Here is a 19,997-nt window from a genome sequence, read left to right on the forward strand (position 1 = left end):
GGGCACGTGCACCCGAATGTTTATAGCAGCAATGTCCACAATAGCCAAACTATGGAAAGAACCTAGATGTCCATCCACAGATGAATGGATCAAGAAGATGTGGTATATATACACAATGGAATACTACGCAGCCATCAAAAGAAATGAAATCTTGCCATTTGCGACAACATGGATGGAACTAGAGCGTATCATGCTTAGCGAAATAAGTCAAGCAGAGAAAGACAACTATCACATGATCTCCCTGATATGAGGAAGTGGTGATGCAACATGGGGGCTTAAGTGGGTAGAAGAAGAATCAATGAAACAAGATGGGATTGGGAGGGAGACAAACCATAAGTGACTCTTAATCTCACAAAACAAACTGAGGGTTGCTGGGGGGAGGGGGGTTGGGAGAAGGGGGTGGGATTATGGACCTTGGGGAGGGTATGTGCTTTGGTGAGTGCTGTGAAGTGTGTAAACCTGGCGATTCACGGACCTGTACCCCTGGGGATAAAAATATATGTTTATAAAAAAAAAAATCAAGAACAAAAAACAAAACAAAACAAAACAAAACAACAAGAAGAGCTATGGTTACATATTCATATACAATGTATCTCCTGTGGCTCCTTAAATGTTACATAATTTGAGATTAACGACCTGAGAATAGGAGCGGCGGAAGTGGTAAAGATTTTACGTATTTTGGGATTAATGGATAAAGTAACGATGAGAAGACACAGGTAAAGACGGAGGCTGTGCCCCACTTGGCGTGTTTAGTTACCGTCCACCAGGCACGTACGTCGGAGGTACAAGGGACCCGTGGTAACTGAGTGACTTACAGACCAACGCTATGGCCGTGCTGTCTGCGATGCGCGCCCCCGACAGCGATCCGACGTACGCGCAGGCTCGGCACCTGCCGGGCTTCCGGCCGGTGAGCGCGCGCGCGCGCCCGCAGGTAGGGCCCGCGGTTAGAACCCGCGCGCAGGTGGTGCCTGGGGGCGGGGCGGACTCGCGCACGCGCAGTGCACAGCCCGAGCCCGCCCGCCGCCCCCCACCCCCTCCCCGCGCGGAGGCCTCCCGGAAGTCCCGCCTAGGGGCGGAGTCAGAGCCGGCAGACGAAACAGGGAGCCGCCGCGCGGCCGCTTCCGCGGGTCCAGGGCCGGAAGCGGAAATGCGTCACAGGGGCGGGCGCGGCGGCGGCGGCGGCGGGTGGCGTCGGGGGCGCCTGCGGCGGACGGTGGCGGCGCCGGGCGGGGAGGCCGCGGCTGTCGGGGTCGTCGGGGGACGGCAGTGAGCTCGGGCCTGGGCGGCGGCGGCCGGGGGCGCAGGCGGAGCCCCGCGCCGGTGAGCGAGTCCCCGGGACCACGCCTTTCCGCGAGCCGGGCCGGGGCCGCGGGGGCCGCGGGGGCTGCGGGGGCCGCGGGGGCTGCGGGGGCCGCGGGGGCTGCGGGGCGCGGGGGCCGGGGGCTCGCGGGGATGGTTGGGGGGCCGGGGGCTGCGGGGGTCCCGGGGCTCCGGGGGCTGCGAACGGTCGGGGGTTGAGGGCCGGGAGCCGCGGAGGTTCTGGGGGGCTGGGGGCTCCGGGGGCTGCGGGGGGCCGAGGTGTGCGAGGGTCGGGGCTCCGGGGGGCTGCGGGGCCTGCGAGGCGCCGAGGTCTGAGGACCGGAGGTTCTGGGGGGGCCGAGGTCTTCGAGGGGCTGGGGTCTGCGAGGGCCCGGAACTCTGGGGGCCTCGGGGGCTGGGGTCTGCCAGGGTCACGGGCTCTGGGGGCTGCGGGGGCTGTGAGGGGCTGGGGTCTGAGGACAGGAGGTTCTGGGGGCCAAGGTCTGCGAGAGTCAGGGGCCTGTCACCGCCGCGATCTGCGAGGGGCTGGGGTCTTCGAGGGCCCGGAGCTCTGGGGGCTGCGGGAACCGGGGTCTGCGAGGGTCACGGGCTCCCGGGGGCTGCGGGGGGCTGCGAGGCGCCGGGGTCTGAGGACAGGAGGTTCTGGGGGGGCCTAGGTCTGCGAGGATCGGGGGCTCTGGGGGTTTTCGAGGGTCGGGGGTTCTGAGGGCTGTGGGGGTTGTGAGGGGCGGGAGTCTAAGAAGAGGAGGTTCTGGGGGGGCCCAGGTCTGCGAGGACCGGGGGCTCTGGGGGCTGCAGGGGCCGGGTCTGTCAGGGCCGGGGCCTCCGGCGGGGGGGAGGGGCTGTGCGGGGCGGGGATGTCTGAGAACTGGGAGCTCTGGGGAGCTGGCGGCCGTGAGGGCTGGGGATGCCAGCAGCTAGGGGGCCGGGGGGCGGGGGCTGGCGCCTGCCGTGTCTCTGCGGCCAGCGGCCAGGACGAGGGCTGTGAAGGCCGGGGGCTCCAGGGAGCTGGAGGTCCAGGAGGGCCAGTGTTCTGTGACGCCGGGGATCCCTGGGGCTTGCCGGGCCTGCTACCTGCGGGGTCTTTCGGAACCAGTGGTCTGGGATGGGGGCTTGGACACAGGAGCAGGAAGGGTCTGCGAGGGAGGGGGATGGATGGGGGGCTGGGGTCTGCTAGAGGTGGGGGTACCAGGGGGTGGGGCATGGGGGTGCTGGGGGCTCTGGGAGCTGGTGCCTGAGGTCTCTGGGACTGGTGGCCCCCGGTCAGGACACTGGGAAGCTGAGGGGGGGTGCTGGCTCCTGTGGCCTGGGGTTCCTGAGGGTGGTGGGCTGCAAGGGGAGGAGCATGTCCAAGGGTCACCTTCTGAGGGGGGCTAGGGACCGCAGGGATCCTGGGAGCAGAAACAGAGGCCTTCCCTGGCGGAGGGATCTGGGGCTCCTGAGGGCACAGAGGGCCCTAGAGACCCCGGGCGGTCCTGGGGGCAGCGGCAGGTCATAGAGGGTAAACGGGTGGAGGACTGTGGTTGTCCCTGGTGCTGGGGGAAGCTGAGGGTGCCGGCGGGGCTGTGGAGAGCCCTGAGCAGTGGAGGCCAGTCCCTGGGCCCAGGGGCAGCTGGAGGGGCTGGAGGTCATCAGGCTGCAGGGTTGACGAAGGGGGGGCCTGGACTAGGGGTAGCTGAGGCCATGGGGACCACGCTGGGGGAGGTCTTGGGTCACAAGTCGGCCCAGAGTCCCTCAGTCCCTTAGACTGGGCTGGGGGGGCTCTACTGCCCTGCGTCAGCCCTTTGTGTGGGGCTTCCCTACCCCTAGACCCAGCCAGGTGCCTCTTCTGCCCTGCACCAGCCCTCTGTGGGGGAGAAGGCCCAGGCTGAGCCTCAGGCCTTGACGGAAGGCTCCCGGCAGGGGGCGGGGGCGGCAGCTGGGGCGGCAGCTGCCAGTGTTGTTTGGGTTCCTGCTGGAGCTGGGCTTTCCGGAAGTGGCACTGGTCGGACCAGTAGGAGGGTGCTGCCTGGGGGAGGGCGGGGAGGGCAGGAGGCCAGGAGGAGGGCAGGTGCGCACGGTAGCGGGAGCGCGCAGGCTGCACGGGCCCTTCTCTGCTTGTTACTTTACAGCAGACGCGAAGGGTCCATGAGCCGCAGTGGAGTTGTTGAAGCGGACACTGGGGCCAGAAACTTCCTGTTTCCTTCGGGCCTCTGCCTGCGCAGACCCTCCGGGCGTCTGCAGCTGAGTTCCTGCCTGTCCCGAGTCCTCCAGTCCGCAGCCTCTCCCCCTGCAGGGGAGTGGAGCTGCCGGCTGCGCTCCCTCCGCAGCCTTGGGAGGGCTGCTGCCGCGCTGGGTGACCCAAGGCTCCTCCTGGAAGTTTTCTGCAGCCTGGGTTTCTTTTTTCTCTGATTCAAAAAAAAAAAAAAAAAAACAAAAAAACCCCAGCCGCACAAAACACGGGGTTGGGAGATGGTGGCGTCCCGTGCGTTCGAGCCCCGCTCCTGGGCAGAGGTGGGCAGGCACCCTGGTGTCCCAGGCCCGCTGCCCTGACCGCCCGTGTTGGTGTTCCAGGCCCACGGTTCCGGCTATGGCCGCGGCCACCATCGTGCACGACACGTCTGAGGCGGTGGAGCTGTGCCCCCCGTACGGCCTGTACCTGAAGCCCATCACGAAGATGACCATCAGCGTGGCGCTGCCGCAGCTGAAGCAGCCGGGCAAGTCCATCTCCAACTGGGAGGTGATGGAGCGGCTGAAGGGCATGGTGCACAACCACCAGTTCTCCACGCTGCGCATCTCCAAGAGCACCATGGACTTCATCCGCTTCGAGGGCGAGGTGGAGAACAAGAGCCTGGTCAAGTCCTTCCTGGCCTGCCTGGACGGCAAGACCATCAAGCTCAGCGGCTTCTCCGACATCCTCAAGGTGCGCGCCGCCGAGTTCAAGATCGACTTCCCCACGCGCCACGACTGGGACTCCTTCTTCCGCGACGCCAAGGACATGAACGAGACGCTGCCCGGGGAGCGGCCGGACACCATCCACCTGGAGGGCCTGCCCTGCAGGTGGTTTGCCCTCAAGGAGTCAGGCTCCGAGAAGCCCAGCGAGGAGGTGCTGGTCAAGGTGTTCGAGAAGTTCGGGGAGATCCGCAACGTGGACATCCCCATGCTGGACCCCTACCGGGAGGAGATGACCGGCCGCAACTTCCACACCTTCAGTTTCGGGGGACACTTGAACTTCGAGGCCTACGTGCAGTACCGCGAGTACGTGGGCTTCATCCAGGCCATGAGCGCCCTGCGCGGCATGAAGCTCATGTACAAGGGGGAGGACGGCAAGGCCGTGGCCTGCAACATCAAGGTGAGCCCGGCCCAGCGCCTGCCCTGGCCCGGGCACCCTCTGGGGCAGGTCCCGTGGCGGGTTCGGGGGCCGCGGGCCGGTGGGCAGCCCTCGTTCACGCAGCGGAGGCCCCGTGGCGGCTGGCCTGCTGGCGTCGGTCCACGGGGGAGGTCCTTGGGGGAGGGGACACGCTCTCTTGGATAATGGGGACCTTCTTTCCCGACCATCGGAGCAAGCAGTCGCATCTGTGTCCTGCACGCTCCACACCACCCCGCACGCCCCCATCGGCCGGGGAGCTCCGTGTTGAGCTGCCAAGTGGCTGCGACCGCTCGGACGCGTCCCAGGGGTCCAGGCCCCATGTCCCGGGTGCCCCCGCTGTTGAGTGCAGGGTCTCTGGAACGCGGGCGTCCTGTGCTATCGGGCAGCTCTGGCTGCGGGTCTGAAGCGTGCTCACGGGTCACTGTGCTCTGTGCTGTTCGCCCCCGAAGGTCTCCTTCGACTCCACCAAGCACCTGAGCGACGCGTCCATTAAGAAGCGGCAGCTGGAGAGGCAGAAGCTGCAGGAGCTGGAGCAGCAGAGGGAGGAGCAGAAGCGCCGTGAGAAGGAGGCGGAGGAGCGGCAGCGCGCCGAGGAGAGGTCGGTGTGCGCGCGCGGGCCCCCGCGTGCATGCGTCTGAGTGAGCACGTCTCCGTGCGCGTGTTCCCGTGTGCGCTTCTCTGTGCGCGCGTTTCCGTGTGCGCGTCTCCGTGCCATCTGAGCGCGTCTCCTTGCGCGCGTTCCCGTGTGCGCGTCTCTGTGTGCGTCTCTGTGCCATCTGAGTCTCTGTGCGCGCGTCTGTGCGCGCGTTTCCGTGTGCGCGTCTCCGTGCCATCTGAGTGAGCGCGTCTCCTTGCGCGTGTTCTCGTGTGCGCGTCTCCGTGCCATCTGAGTGAGCGTGTCTCTGCGTGCGTTTCCATGTGTGCTTCTCCGTGCGTACGTTTCCGTGCGCGCGTCTCCGTGCCATCTGAGTGTGCGTGTCTCCGTGCGCGCTTCTCCGTGTATGTCCGGGGTGTGTACGCATCCTGCTGTGCGTCCATGCACGTGCCACCGGAGGCCTGGGCCATGCTGTCCCTGCACAGCATCCCTTGTTGGGGCCGCCGTGCACTCGGGCCGAAGCTCCACTCGCGACAGGGACTGGACGCTTGGTAACCTAGGCCGCATTCCAGGGGAAGCGGTTTCTGTGGCCAGGCTGTCGTCGCTGGGCTCTCGGGCCGCTCAGGCATGGGGGATGCGCCCGCTCACTGTTGCTGCTCGTCCACGTTCTTGTGCTGTGGAAGGACGCGCAGCCGTGGCGCCCCCTCGGTTTGGGGTGTTCTCTATGTTCCGCCACCCCTGTTGTTGGCAGGTTTTGGTGTGTTTCCCACCCGTGGTTTGTGTTCCGTGTGCTGCCGGTTGTCCGGGCAGGGTGCGTCTGATGGGGCCGCATTCCCCGTTAGCGGTCTTGGGGATTGCGTGTGCGTAGAGGGCAGTCCACCTTTCCCCTGTGGCTGGGGGCGCCTTCACCCGGACCTGGACGCATAGTCGACTCTGGACTGAGATTTTGCTGCCGAGTCCGTCTGTGGGGCCGCGGGTGCACCCCACGTGTGTTACTCCTGCCCTGGCTCCGTGTCGTTTACCAGGGAGACGCGCCTTGATGGCCGGGCAGGACGGGCGGGCCGTGTGTGAGGCATGGCTGGGACTGGAGACTCCGTCCCAGAGTGCGGCCAATACCTGGGGCTCGTCGTGCACACACTGCACCCGGGGCTGGTGGTGGGGTCTTACCCTGAGCCCCTGTCCCTGTGTCCCTGGGCTCCTGGGGCAGAGCGGGAAAGGGCCAGGCGGGAGGCTCCGTCAGACTTCTGACCTGTTGCAAGCACGGCCGCCCAGGCCTTGTCCCCCTCCCCCCAGCACGGAGCCTGACCCCCACACCTGAGCTCCTCCCCACACCCTCTCAGGAGGCACCGGGGTCTCACTAGAGGCACCGTGTCCTGGACCTTCACCCCCAGAAGAGGCGGGGACTTGGTCCCGGAGGACAGGCTGCTCTGTCTGTCTGGGCTGGAGGCGTGATGAGGACTGACGGTTCCGGATGGGGGGCGGTGGGCTGTCGGGCGCAGCCAGTGCCTCCGCTGAGCTCACCGAGTGCTCGTTAGAGGTGAGGGCTGCGAGGGGAGGGGGCCAGGCCCGCCCCGCGGAGCCCGCTGCTACCGCCGGCTGTGGCCCTTTCTCGGCCCGAGTGTGCGGGCCGGCCTCGCGCAGCCTTGGCGCCCGTCCAGCCTCGGTCACTGGCGCATGTTCACTTGGCCCCTTGTGAGTCTCAGACGGGTGGAGCGTGATGGGTGGCTGTCCCGCTCTGGCAGGCGACCAGCCCCTGGGCCTCCGGCTCCGCCCCTGCTCAGAGCAGTGCCCGCCGGCAGGACGCCTCAGGCTGCTCGGACCCGCGGCTCTCGGCACTGGTGGGGTCTGGACACTGGGCGGCTCTCGGTGCCCGCGGAGGCCCCGGCCCTTGCCCCACTGGCCAGTGGGAGTGCCCAGCCCCACGCTCCGCCGCGTCCTTGCTGGGCCGCGAAGGGTTTGCCTGCCCGTCCGTCCTGTTGGGTGCGCGTTCTCCGCGGTGTGGCGTCACCCTGGCTGTGGGGCTGCTCTACAGGGTTTTGGCTGCCTCCTGGGCTCCTCGTGCGTCCTGTCTCCTCAGGGCGGTTTTCAGCTCTGTCCCGTGTCTCGGTTATTTGACCAGTTTTGAGGCCGGAGTGCGGCTGAGGTTGCCGTGGAAACATACCCCATGGTTTGCAGACTTGCCCTGTTGGGGTCTCTGCAGCTCTCCTGGTTGCATTTGGATCCTCTTTTTGGGGACCCCTCCCCCTGCCAGAAACAAAGGATCTAACGGGTGGCTGTGGGCGTGGGTTTGGTTTATAACAACCTGCCGTGTGTGCGTGGTTCCTCTTGGCGACATGACCGTTTCTGTACCGGAGAGCGTGCTTTTAGGGACCCTCGGTCCAGGAGAGACACCGCGGGGCACGCTGTCCTCGGTTTCTGTCACTGTGGCTTTGTCTTTCCTGGAATACCACACAGGCGGGATCCCCGGGTACACGGTTTTCTGCGTTTAGTCTTTCCCTTAGTAAAATGCTTCCAGAACTCTGTCTGGGACTGTGCACTTGTGCATCCTGCTGTTTCCGCGGCGCCCTATGGCCTGCTTGCGGAGCCCCAGCCATGGGTTTGTGCCCTGGGAGCATGTGCCAGCGCGGTGTGCATGCTGAGCCCTTCTATCCTGAACCAAAGGTGGTGTCTGAACCGACAACCATGTGCAGGGAGTCCGGGGCGCGTGTGCCGGGTTGTCCTATGGGCTGGCGTGCTGCCGGCGCTGGACCGTGTGTCTCCTGATGGCCCTGTCCACCCCCTGCCTTTGTCCGGGGGATGGGCTTTGCCCCCATGTCTGCTCATGTGCCGCCTCCCCTTTGTGGCAGGAATGCTGTGTATCGGGGGCCCCAGGGGTCAGTCCTGCCTGGCCGGCCCCGCTGGCGCTGTGGCAGGAGGTTCCCAGGCCGTCGTGGGCCTCTGCAGCTCTTGGTGGGCCTCGTTCAAACCCAGAGTTTCTGTGTCCGACCCTCCCGTTGTTTCCTCCGTGGCTGAGGCTGGTCGGCGGGACCGTCCCTCGGAAGGTTCTGAAAACCCGTGGTCTGCGTGCCGGTCCGCTTCTCCAGTTCCCCGGGTTGAGCGGAGCCCGAGTGTGGGAACGGGGTTAAAACGTGCGCGCGTGCTCGCGCTCGGACACCCGCGCCATCCCCCGGCGTGCAGCCCCCGCGTGGCCGGGTACCGCGCACCGCCGCGGCCGCTCCCTGCTCACGGGAGCGGTCACGGGAGCGGTCGGCGTGTTCCCGCAGGAAACAGAAGCAGCTGGAGGAGCTGGAGCGGGAGCGGAAGCGCGAGGAGAAGCTGCGCCGGCGGGAGCAGAAGCAGCGGGACCGCGAGCTGCGCCGCAGCCAGAAGAAGCTGGAGAAGCTGCAGGCGCAGGAGCAGAAGCAGCTGCAGGAGAAGATCCGGCTGGAGGAGCGCAAGCTGCTGCTGGCCCAGCGCAACCTGCAGTCCATCCGCCTCATCGCCGAGCTGCTCAGCAGGGCCAAGGTGCGGGGCGCGCGGGGGGTGGGGTGGGGGCGCTGGGCGGGCTTGTCGGGCAGCCGGGGAGCCGCCGCCTCGCTCCGGGCCGCCGTCCGCTGTTTCTGACCGGGGGCTGGCGTCACCGACCTGTTCCCACCGCCGGCTGCCGCTACGGGGTGACGATGAGCGTCAGTACAGTCGGGGACACGGTCTCCTGGTGTCGGGGGCCTTCCTGCCTCGGTCCAGGTTCTAGAATGTTCCCGTCTGGCAGAGCTCGCACAGCTTTGAATCCGTGTGATGTGTGTGCCCGTCTGTGGCACGGTCCCGAGAGCCCTTGGGGAGCAGGGGTGTAAGGTCCCCGTTTCCCCGCGGACCCAGGGAGCAGCCGAGTTCAGCGAGGGTCCCCCGGCCCCTGTGGCTCTCCTCCCCCTGCAGGTGCTCTGCCTGGGTCTGGCGGGAGGGCGGGTTTTCCTGCGACCCCGCAAGCCAGTGGCCCGGAGCGGCGGGAGGCTGTGGGCTGAGCCTGGCGATAGAGGGGCCCGTTGGCACCGTGGGGAGCTGAGGGCGCAGACGGAGCCTGGGTGGGCCACGTCCCTCCTCCGCAGCCGTGGACCGCGCAGGTCTCGGCGGGTGCCCGATGGATGAGGGTCTCAGAGCTGAGCATCTCCTCGTTCCTCCTGCCCGCTCCGCTCCTTCCGGAGGCCCGGCCGGTGACTCCGGCGAGCCGGGGGCCGGGCCCACGCGGGGACCTCGCCCGGCGCTGCTTGTGCTCCGGCAGGCCGCGTGCCCCCGCAGAGTGGGGCGCGGGGGCGACCCCCTAACCTGTTGTCTAATTACAGTTGTGATCAGTCCCTGGGAAGGAGACTGGCAGGCGCGCTGAGACGCGGCAGCTCAGCTCCTGTTTCATGGTGAATATTGAAGACGCGCACCCAGGCCAGGCCCCGCACCTCCCGCGGAGGCCGCGGCAGCGTGTGTCCGCCTCATCTCAGCTCCCTGTAGCTGGTGACCACGTGCGACCTCCCAGCAGGCCCCATGCGCGCCTCGGAGAGGTCGGGCCCCACCCAAAATGCCCGCCCCGGGGGCTGTGCCGCGTTGCTTCGCCACGGGGTTCCTTCTCGCTCGGGCGCACGGCGGCCCGGGCGCTGTCGGGACTGGGCGGGCCGCACTCCGGCCGGAGCGTCCACCCGCATCCCCCAGGCCTCGGGCCCCCCGCAAACCCAGCGCCTCCTCGGAGCGCGGGGGGCGTCCAGAGGTCCACGTGCCGCCTTCCCCTTTGTGCCGCAGGCCGCGAAGCTGCAGGAGCAGGAGCGGAAGGATGCGTCGCTGCGGCTGCAGCAGCTGGAGGAGCGGCGGCGGCGGCAGGAGGCGGAGCTGCGGCGCGTGGAGGAGGAGAAGGAGCGCGCGCTCGGGCTGCAGCGCAAGGAGCGCGAGCTGCGGGAGCGGCTGCTGAGCATCCTGCTGAGCAAGAAGGCGGACGACCCGCGCGCGCGCGACGAGCTCGCGCTCTCCCACGCGCAGCTGCTGCAGCCCGTGCTGGACATCCTGCAGACCGTGTCGGCCGGCTGCGTGGGCGCCGCCGCCCTGCACCCGCTGGGGGGCCAGCCGCCCCCCGACACGCCGAAGGACACCCCGCCGCGCCCGGAGAGCGACGGCGCGCCCAGGAACGGGACCGGGAGCGTCCCCGAGGAGGCCCCGTGCAAGGAAGGCCCCGATTCTCGCCTCGCCGCCGCGGGGGACGCGTCCCCGGACAAGAGGTGCCCCGGCGTCCTCGCCTGCATTCCCGACAACAACCAGCAGCCCAAGGGCCTGCCCGCCGCCTGGGACCAGAACGTGCCCAAAAAGGACATCCGTTCCGAGCAAGACAAGTGCAACCGGGAGCCCAGCGGGAGCCGAGGCCGGGCCAGCGGGGGCCGCGCGGAGGACGAGCGGCACAAGCGCGAGCGGAGCCGGCCGCGGCGGGCGGGCAGTCGGGAGGACGCGAGGCAGGCGCGGAAGGAGCGGCGGCAGCACAAGAAGCGCTCGCGCCAGGACGACAGCCCTCCGCGGCGGAGCGCGAGCCCCGCGCACAGCCGGTCCCGCAGGTCGCACAGCAGAGAGCGCTCCAGCCGCCGGGAGAGGAGCCGAGACCGCAGGGCCGGCTCGGGCCGGAAGCGCAGCCGCCATCGCCGCAGCGACCGGGAAAGGTCGCGCTCAGGGTCCCCCAGCCGGCACCGCAGCACCTGGAACAGGTAATGCGTGGTGGTGTCCCGTGCGGCCGCCGGGCCAAGATCCGGACCGTGGCGCTTCCCGGCTCCCCTTCTGCCCGGCCTCCGCGCAGCACGGCGCCCAGGAGCCAGCCACGCAGGAGGGCCACGCGTCCCGCGTCTCCTTCGTCAACACCCGCTGGCCCTCTTCGAGCGCGCCGTCCGCAGTCGCTACCTTTAGTTTTCCCTCAGAACTGTTGATCCGATAGCTTTAACGTCACCGGTCTGTCTCCAGCCGGAGAGGCGCCCTGGCCGGCAGCGGGGACACGTGCGCGCAGGCCCGTCGTCTGGGGTCAGACTGGCAAGGACGGACAGCCGGGGTTCCACAGGGCCCCGAGAATTTGAAAAAGCCGCACCCTGGCGCTTTTGTTTCCTTTTCCTTTTGTAATTTTAAGTGATTGGGAAGCGCAGTTGGCGGACGGCGGGAGAAGCCGGCGGTCTGGCGCGTGCGGTCCCGCGTGGCGCCAGGTGAGTCCTGGAGCTCGGCGCTCACCCGTGCCGCCTCCAGCCGCGGTCCGACTCGGTGTCCCGCCCCTTCGCTCCGGAAGCATCCGCGCTGCAAACTGGTCGTTACGCATCAAGGAAGGTCGGTGCGGGGCTTTGGTTTCTAGTCGAGGTTAGCGTGTGTGGTTTTTTTAAGAAGCCGTTTTGCTAAATTATTTTTACTTGGAACATTTCAAACAGATTTAAGGCTTAAAAACTTGTTAAATTTTATAATCATTCGCTTCTCCAAGTGAAGCTCAAGAAATACTTAAAAATAGCTGTAATGTTTGCGTTAGGAAAGACGGTGTTTACTCCAGTTTGCATTTTTTGTGGAATAAAATCTTTTTCCAATGAACTGATATTTTGCGTACTTTTTTGTGTGTTTGAGCTCTTTGGGCTGTTACAGAACGGAGCCTCATTTGGCAGATTGGGAACTGATAGAAACACGGGCTTAATTGAGAACCGCTGACAGGCAACGCGGCCCTTCACAGCACGGTTGTCCCTGTAAAATAACCCCGTGAAAGAGGAGAGTCCTGGGTCCTGCGAAGACTTCCGTTTGTTTGAGCTCAGTTTTAGCAAGTTTGCGAAAGCACCGTTTTTAGAACCAAAGAGCCGGTTTTACAGGTGACTGAAGGTACAGTGGACCTTGTCTCACCTCGACTTGGAGCAGGGAGGGGCCGGCACCGCTGTGGGACCCCATACCGGAGCAGTGCCCCTGTCCGGCCCTGTTTCAAGGGCACGCAGATCTTGTCCGCGCACGGATGGCGGCTGCGGGCCTCCTGTCCCCCAGCTCAGTTCTGCGTCCCTGACCAGGATGGAAACCGCAGACCTTGTCGGTCTTTAACTGGTGCGGCTTCCGTCTGGTCTGTCGCCTGCTGAGGCCAGGATGCAAGTGTGCTGAGGAGCTCAGGCATTGGACGGGCTTCCCCGAAATCTCGTTGCGACCCCTGTAGCCCAGCTCTGAGCGTTCCTTAGTCGCGGGCTCAGGACATCCTGCGGCCAGGTGTTGGGAAGTCTTGGAGGTTGGGGGGGGGTAGGTCTCGGGTGTGGGGAGCTTCTGCCTGAGCTCGGGGAGGTGGGTTCCGTGACCGATGTTCTCCAGGCTGGTCTGGACAGTGGGAACAGACGCTGTGTGTTCAGGGGTCGGGGAGGTGTTCGCATAGAACAGGAATGCATGGATCGGGTCACTTCCAACTTGGAAAGGACAGGTCGGAGGGCTCTAAACTGGGCACGACGTGATAAAGGCTTGCAGAGAGCAAGGTTGCGGACATGGCTTCTGGCAACAGGTGTCGACCTGGAACAAGCCAAGAAGGAACCTGGAAGAAGCCTGGAACAAGGCAAGAGGTCACAGAGAGAGGGCAGGGGACGTGTCACCGGGCAGTGTGTGGCCTCCGGGGACCAGGGGATGTATCCACGTGGCCGTGCAGGAGCCGGAGAGCGGCAGGAAAGCTGGAGAATGCCAGCCCCAGACCTCCAGGGTGGGAAAGACCTACCGGGAATCTGGGTTTCAGTAACCCCCTCCCCTGCTCTCCATGGACGTCCGAGCCCTGGGCGCCAGGGAAGGTGCACGGACGGGTCACCGTGCTGTCCAGGCCGTTCCGCCCTCACCGCCCGTGGGCCTGCTGCGTCTGTCGGTGACTGACCGTGGCTGCGCTGACATCCCCGTAATAGCGCTGGGGCGCACTGTCCTCGCCGTGCTGCCCGCTGGCCTTGCGCGATTCCGCGCTGTTCGCGGGCGCCGGCACGTTAAGGACGGTCCTGTCTAGGGCGAACGGACGTGGGTCATTCGGGACGCTCCTTTTCACTCTGGGCGGCTTTCCTTGTTCTCAAGTCCCTGTAGAGGCAGATGGGGAACCGAGGAACATGTTGGGAAGCGGGAGGGGCTCCGTTACGGTCGATGGTGGAGGCCTCGCCCCCGCCCCCAACATCGCAGGGTGTCAGGAGGCAAAGGGTCGTGGCTTGAGGCAACAGGGTGCCCCTCAGGCCACGTTCTGCCCTTTAAAGGGCAAAGATACTTCGTCCTGCTGTAGTATGTATTTCGGCAGGCCCCAAAGCGACAGCACCCCGAATGTGGACCCAGAACCCGAGTGCCCTGTTTTTTTTTTTAAAGATTTTATTTATTTATTTGACAGAGAGAGATCACAGTAGACAGAGAGGCAGGCAGAGAGAGAGGAGGAAGCAGGCTCCCCGCTGAGCAGAGAGCCCGATGCGGGGCTCGATCCCAGGACCCTGAGATCATGACCTGAGCCGAAGGCAGCGGCTTAACCCACTGAGCCACCCAGGCGCCCCCCGAGTGCCTGGTTTTGAGCCGCCCCCCACCCCTGTTCTGCGGTGAGAGAGGGGTCACCGTGGACTGACACGAAGGACAGCATCTGGGCTCACCTGGGTTGGCACCCCGTCACGCCGTTGCTATTGACTGTCCCTGCACGGACGCCAGGGGCCGCCGGCGGGGCGACGTGTCCCTCAGCTGTGCCCGGAGGGAGGAGCGGGGCAGGGATGTTTTCTAGACCTGAGGGCGTCAGGGGTCACGGGGCGAGGGGTGGGGGGTGGGCTCGGGACCCATTCTGAGGACGGCAGCCGGACTTCCTTTAAAATGTTTCCTCCCTGCTTGCGTTTTTGGGGAAACAGGAGATAACATGCATGTGTGCGAGCAGGTTGGGTGGTATGCGCTGTGCGCAGGGCTGTCTGGGACAGTCCTGCTGCCGGACGGGGCCCGGTCTCAGCCCTGCACATGTGCCGGCAGCGCAGGGGGTGAGCGTACCCTGCAGGCTCCCACCTGGCCGGTCGGAGGGTCCACACGGCGTCCTCCCCTGCTTCTGCCCCGGGATAAGCCTCGTTCCCCAGCTCTGCAGGGTCACTGCCTGCCCCTGCCCCCCTGCGTCCCACGGGGCTGGGGAAGGACAGGTGAACCCCGAGGCGGGGAAGGGGTGGAGCGACCCCACTGACCAGGCGCACAGCGGGGAGCCGGAGGTCCCTCTTTGTCTTCCAGGCGGCCCCCCTGTGGCCAGCGGGCCGGACACACAGGCTGTCACCGGTGTCCTGCAGAACGTAGTCGCCTCCCCACCGCGGCTTCTGCCCAGATCCTGTGCACACCCCTGCAGGGGGCTGCCTCTGCTGCCGTCCCCGTCTGGCACGGCCCCCGGGCTCGCATCACCCCCCACTGCTGCAGCACGATGGCCAGTGCCTGAGCGTATGTGTCCCCGAGATTCAGGTCTGAATCCTGATCCCCAGGGTGGTGGGATTAGCAGGTGTTGCCTTGGTGGGGGGGTAGGATTCGCCCATGACGGTGCGGCCCCATCAGCAGGACACCTGTCCTGTGAGACCCCTGGGGCCCCCGGGCTTCTCCCCGGTGAACAGACGCAGGGTACACAGCCATCCCTGACCCAGGACGCAGGTCCTCCCCGGATCCCAAGTCCGCCTGCATCTGGATCTCGGACGTTCATGCCGGGACCGTGAGGAATGCACGACTGTTGTTCATAAGCCCCGACCCCGGCATTAGTATTCCAGCGCCCGCAGCCCAGACGCGGGGTGACGGACCACCGGGTTGCTGAGGCGGGCGTCCATCCGAGGCTGCGCGCTGATGCTGGCCGGGCGCCCCGCCTCCTCCTGCCCTTCCCTCTCGCTCCCCGACACCCCACTGCTCTGGGCGTCACCGTTCCCCGCAGGAGCCCCTGTGCCGATACCCTGTGCTGGGCTCCGTGTGCGCCACGTGGCCACCGACCCGTCCAAACCCAGGTGCAGGCCCCGATCGGGACGTGTTGTAGTGTGTGCACATGGGGCAAGCACCTGAGCCATCGCGTCTCGTCGGGGAGGCCACAGGGGGGAAGGGCGGCTGTGAGGACCATCCCGGGATGAGGTGTGCCGGGGGGGTTCCCTGCTGGCAACACTCCACTGGGCTCTGTCTGGGGTGGGGCCGTGCAGCAGTCTGCAGAGCCCTCTGGGACCTCTCCAGCCGTCCTCCTCTTCCCTCCTCCTGCTGTTTGCTCTGTCCTCTGGGGGCTCCTTTGCCCTTCTCTGAATAGGTCACATGCACTGCTGCCCCAGGACCTTTGCACCTGCCCCTGCTCCTTTGCTCTTCTCTGAGGTCACACACGCCACTGCCCCGGGGTCTTTGCTCTTCTCTGAGCAGGTCACACATGCTGCCTTTGCACCTGCTCTTGCTCCTTTCCTGTTGTCTGAACAGGTCAGACATGCTGCTGCCCCAGGGCCTTTGCACCTGTGCCTGCTCCTTTGCTTTTCTGTGAATAGCTCACACATGCCACTGCCCCAGAGCCTTTGCACCTGCCCTTGCTCCTTCCTCTCTGAGCAGGTCACACATGCTGCTGCCCCAGGGCGTTTGCACCTGCCCATGCTCCTTTGCTCTCTGAACAGTCAGACGTGCCGCTGCCCTAGGGCCTTTCCTCTTCCCTAAGCAGGTCACACGTGCCACTGCCCCAGGGCCTTTGCACCTGCTCCTGCTCCTTTCTTCTTGTCCGAACAGGTCAGACGTGCTGCTGCTCCTGGGCCTTTGCTCCTGCCATTCCTCTTCCTGGGCTGCTCTTCCCTTGGTCGCCTGCCGGCCTTGGCACTCACATGTGCAGGCCCCCCGACCACTCTATTAGAAAATCGCACCCCCTCCCCAAACCCAGGCACCCTCCTCTGCGTCTCTCCACGCCGCACATTAGAACCCTCTGACGCGGACATTTCAACCTCTTTGCTCACAATCCGTCTGCTTTAAAACATAAATCCCAAGAGCCGGGGATTCTGTCCATCCTGCACACCGGGATCTGGATGGCCCGTGACGGACAGGCTCACGGGGGCAGCTCTGTCCGTGTCTTCCCGTCAGGAAAGAGAAGAAAGCGCACATTCTCCCGCCAGCATTCACCCGCAGTGCCGCTCTGCGGACGCTGGCCATCTGCGGTTTCTACGGTGGAACCTGCCTAACCGGTGTGCCGACGCCATACGTGGGGCTCGTCTTTGGGAAGACGTCGAAGGAAGCCTCGTTTGGCTCGGGGACGAGAGCATGCAAAAATGCACAAGCCCTTCCTGTCACTGATGGGGTGGACAGACGTTCCCGCCAGTCACACTGCATGTTTCCCCAGCTCCGGCACACACAGCCCTGTGGCCAGGCAGACCTGCTGCTCCTGCCTCTTTGCCTGTGGCCCGTCTGCTCACTCATCCCATCTGCAGACCCCCTTGTCCTGAGACGTCTCCTCCCAAGGGTCCAGGAACGTTATGGGGACATTATTCAACCCCACACAGCGTCTTCATTGCCACGATGGCCTCCTATAAAATCAATCAATAATGTGATTTTAGAATTGATGCAACCAGTCACCTAATGCCTCGGTCACCTTCACGCTGACCCACCAGGCTTGTGATTTCCCACCTTATGTACCCAGTAGAGTCCGTCCAGGATCATGGACGAGATCCCGAAGGCCGTCTGCCTGATTCCGGGGCTGTGGGCTGACACAGGTGCGGGTCTGTGGACACACGTTCCCCCATTGGTGCCTGTGTGCTACTGATGTCCACGGTTTTGCGAGCTAAGGGTCACCTTCCGCACGGTGTTTCACCCCATCGTGTTGTGGGACCCGAGCCTCGAGAAAGGAGCCCAACGCGAGAGTGGGTCGTTAGCTCACCAGCGTGTCAACCTTCCCAAGCTCACCCCGGCGCTTCTCTGGTGTTTCCGTAGACGTGCAAGGGACTCGTGGCTGGAGCCTGAGGGACTCAGTGGGTCCTCCAGCGGGAGCCGTGCCACCAAGCGTCCTGTCTGCAGACTGGTGGGTCCGTGTCACTCACACGTCCTTTGTGGCCATCAGGCTGGCCCGGTGGGGTTCTTCATCCTCTCAACACATCCATGATTCTGACTGTGACCGATTTTCATCCCCTGAGCGTCTCTCCATGGGGTAAGCAGAGGGGCTGCTCCAGGTCGACCCCCATGTGTACTTCGTCCTTTCCTGGGGACGTGGGGACCCCAGGAAATGGGCAGGCGGGCCACGCTGTGGACAAAACATTAGTGGTCCTTTTTGACAATTGTAGGCCACAATCCAGCATCTTTGGGCACAGAGATGGGGCAGCCATCAGCACGCACACACCTGAGAATGTTTTGCCTCCCCCCCAAGAAACCCATGAGCTGGTTCGTGTTTGGACAACTCCTGTCCATGCAGACCCTTTCTCTGTTTCTCGTGTGGTGGGAATTGTCTTCTGTCAAGTTGGCATCTCACGTCTTCCCGCAAGGAACACGGACCGCTCAGGCCTGGACGGGCGAACGTGGACGCCGCACCAGTGGTTGGAGATGTGCAAGGGGGTGGCTGTCCATTCCCAGCCGCTCGGACATGGGAGTCCTCTGCTGACCCGTGTTCGGGACTCTGCTTCCAAAAGGGGAGGACGTGCGCGCTGACCTTGAAATGTAGGCATTAGTCTCCAGCCCGTCTCAGCCCTCAATCTCATTACTAAGGTAATAGCCTTAACGGAAGATCCGGGGAGATCCTCCCCGCTGGGATGGGGCATCCTGTCTGAGCAGGGCTGCTTGCACGCTAATCGAGCAAATGTGAGTGAGTGGTGGGTTGTCCTGTCCCTCCTGTGACCCCCTTCTGCACCCGAGGGTCATTCTGCATCTTACCTCCAGCTTCTGTGCATGCGGCTGTGCAAGGACATTTCAGGCTCCATCATACAGCTTGTGGCCCACCCACCCACAGGACAAGCCTGGTGTCTTGTCACAAACGGTGTAGAGCTCTCCCTTGGAGCCTTGCCTGCACCTGCAGACAGGTGATGCTGTCCCCGAAATGGGGCATGGCTCAGGCAAGGCATGGTGAGCGGATGCTGAGCTCAGACTTGCTGGGGCGGTGGGTGGAGGAAAGCAGAGGCTGCAGGAGGGCCTACAGCCGCCATCTGGGCTTTGCTTGTGAAATCGAGCATCAGAGAGGGCCCGAGAGACAGGTAGGGGCACATACCGGGGCCAAAAAGAGTCAGGACAAGGAGAAACGGAAAAGGAGTGGGTGACCATGCATTCAGATATGTGACCTTTTCATACAGGTCCCAGCTGGTTTTCACGGATTATCAAGTAAATGGTGCAATTTCCACTTTTCAAAGACTGCCTTTATGTCTCCAAAACAAAGCAAGCTGGACTGGAACTTCCCATCGACTAAACCCTACGACGGGGACCAGGACAAGCAGTAGCACTACCCGGGCATGTCATTAAAGCCAAAATGAATGAGTAAGATACATATGTCAATCACTAGCTGAATAATATGGGGATAATCACAAGAGACGTGGGTCGATTAAAGGTTCCTGTAGACGTACACAATGTCGGTTTTCCTCCTCTCTGTCCGTCTTCGAATTGGAAAGGAAGAAGCCATGTGTTGATCACATGCGGGCATTTTAATCACCCACACGAAAATCTCAAGACACCTGGAGAAGGTTGGCTTGCTCCTAGAGATTGCAGGACGCAGAGTGGTGCACAGACATCCGCAGCGTCTCTGCAGGTCAGCGGGGAAGAGATCCCGCCGTGCGTCGTGTCTCTATGCATCAGCAGTGACGAGAGCCCGCCGTGACTCTACACATCAGCGATGACCCCTTAGAAGGTGTCCCAGTGAGGACAAAGCATCCAGAAGAGCAGAGAAGCTACCGAGTACCGAGAAGCGGATCTGCAAGGAACTGCAGGCTCCATAAAACGTGGAAAATATTGTTGAAAGGCCACGAAAGACCCCCGGCCTCGGAGACAACCGTAAACACGAGAGGCAGGAAACCTCGTAGTGCTGGGCTTTCGGCTCAGGGTCATTTCCCACGGAGCCACACAGGCATCCCTGTTCAGGGTCGTTGCTATTGACATACCAGGGAGAAATTTCGGAGAACTTGGTAAACTGACGTGAGGTCCACACGGAGGAGAAGTCCGTACTCCAGCAGCTGCGCTGTGGAAAGCGGTCGTAAGTGCTGGTGTGTGCAGGGCTGCTGAGACACGGCCAGGCTGTCTGCCAGGATGTGGTGGAGACCGTGCCAGTGAGGGGGTCCCAGATACCAGCTGGACGCCTGCACACTGGCTGGGGAGCCCACGGATGGCCCTCATCGCCTGTGGGATGCGGGGAGCCACGATGGATGCTCAGATCAGAGGACAAAGGATGGTGACTGCACAATGCCAGGAAGACGGCGCCTCGTATGGGGGACATTAAGGTGACCTACAAAAACAATCAAGTAAATAAAGTGAAATGAGATTAAAAAAAAAAACAATAAATTGGTTCAGTAAGTCTTAATGTGTGAATTTTCTAAATAAAGCAATATAGGGGCATCTGGGTGGCTCAGTCGGTTCGGCGTCCAGTTCTGATTTCCGCTCAGGTTGGGCTCTCAGGGTGGCGAAACCGAGTCCCGCGTCACGAGCTGCGCCCCGCGCTGGAGCCCTTCCTCTGCTCCCCCTGCTTGTGCTCTCTTGCTTTCAAAAATAAGTCGATCTCTTTAGAAAATAAAATAAAGGGATATCATAAAGTAACATAATAAAAACGAAATGATAAAATGAAAAATAAAATGAATGAAAAAAGAAAATAATAAAAAGTAAAACAAG

At 63.7% G+C, this 19,997-nt stretch overlaps 1 protein-coding gene across 1 annotated transcript; it reads left to right on the plus strand.

Moving 5' to 3' along the window:
* The first annotated feature begins 1,187 nt into the window (after positions 1-1,187).
* AKAP17A (A-kinase anchoring protein 17A) lies at positions 1,188-11,114 on the plus strand. The gene is made up of 5 exons (XM_045089250.1): positions 1,188-1,320; positions 3,874-4,651; positions 5,119-5,267; positions 8,528-8,768; positions 10,026-11,114. Exons 2-5 carry the CDS (start codon positions 3,890-3,892, stop codon positions 10,971-10,973), a joined length of 2,100 nt encoding a protein of 699 aa, XP_044945185.1. The 5' UTR covers positions 1,188-1,320; positions 3,874-3,889; the 3' UTR covers positions 10,974-11,114.
* Positions 11,115-19,997: the final 8,883 nt, after the last annotated feature.

Source organism: Mustela putorius, unplaced genomic scaffold (assembly GCF_011764305.1).
Source record: "Mustela putorius furo isolate JIRA1106 unplaced genomic scaffold, ASM1176430v1.1 tig00003836_pilon_pilon_pilon, whole genome shotgun sequence".
NCBI lineage: Eukaryota > Metazoa > Chordata > Mammalia > Carnivora > Mustelidae > Mustela > Mustela putorius.

Bases quoted from the DNA above. Each gene is read 5' to 3' on its own strand.
- AKAP17A (XM_045089250.1), top strand. From the start codon at position 3,890: ATGGCCGCGGCCACCATCGTGCACGACACGTCTGAGGCGGTGGAGCTG. The intron at 4,652-5,118 runs GTGAGCCCGGCC...TCGCCCCCGAAG, and splicing joins CCGTGGCCTGCAACATCAAG to GTCTCCTTCGACTCCACCAA. The intron at 5,268-8,527 runs GTCGGTGTGCGC...GTGTTCCCGCAG, and splicing joins CGGCAGCGCGCCGAGGAGAG to GAAACAGAAGCAGCTGGAGG.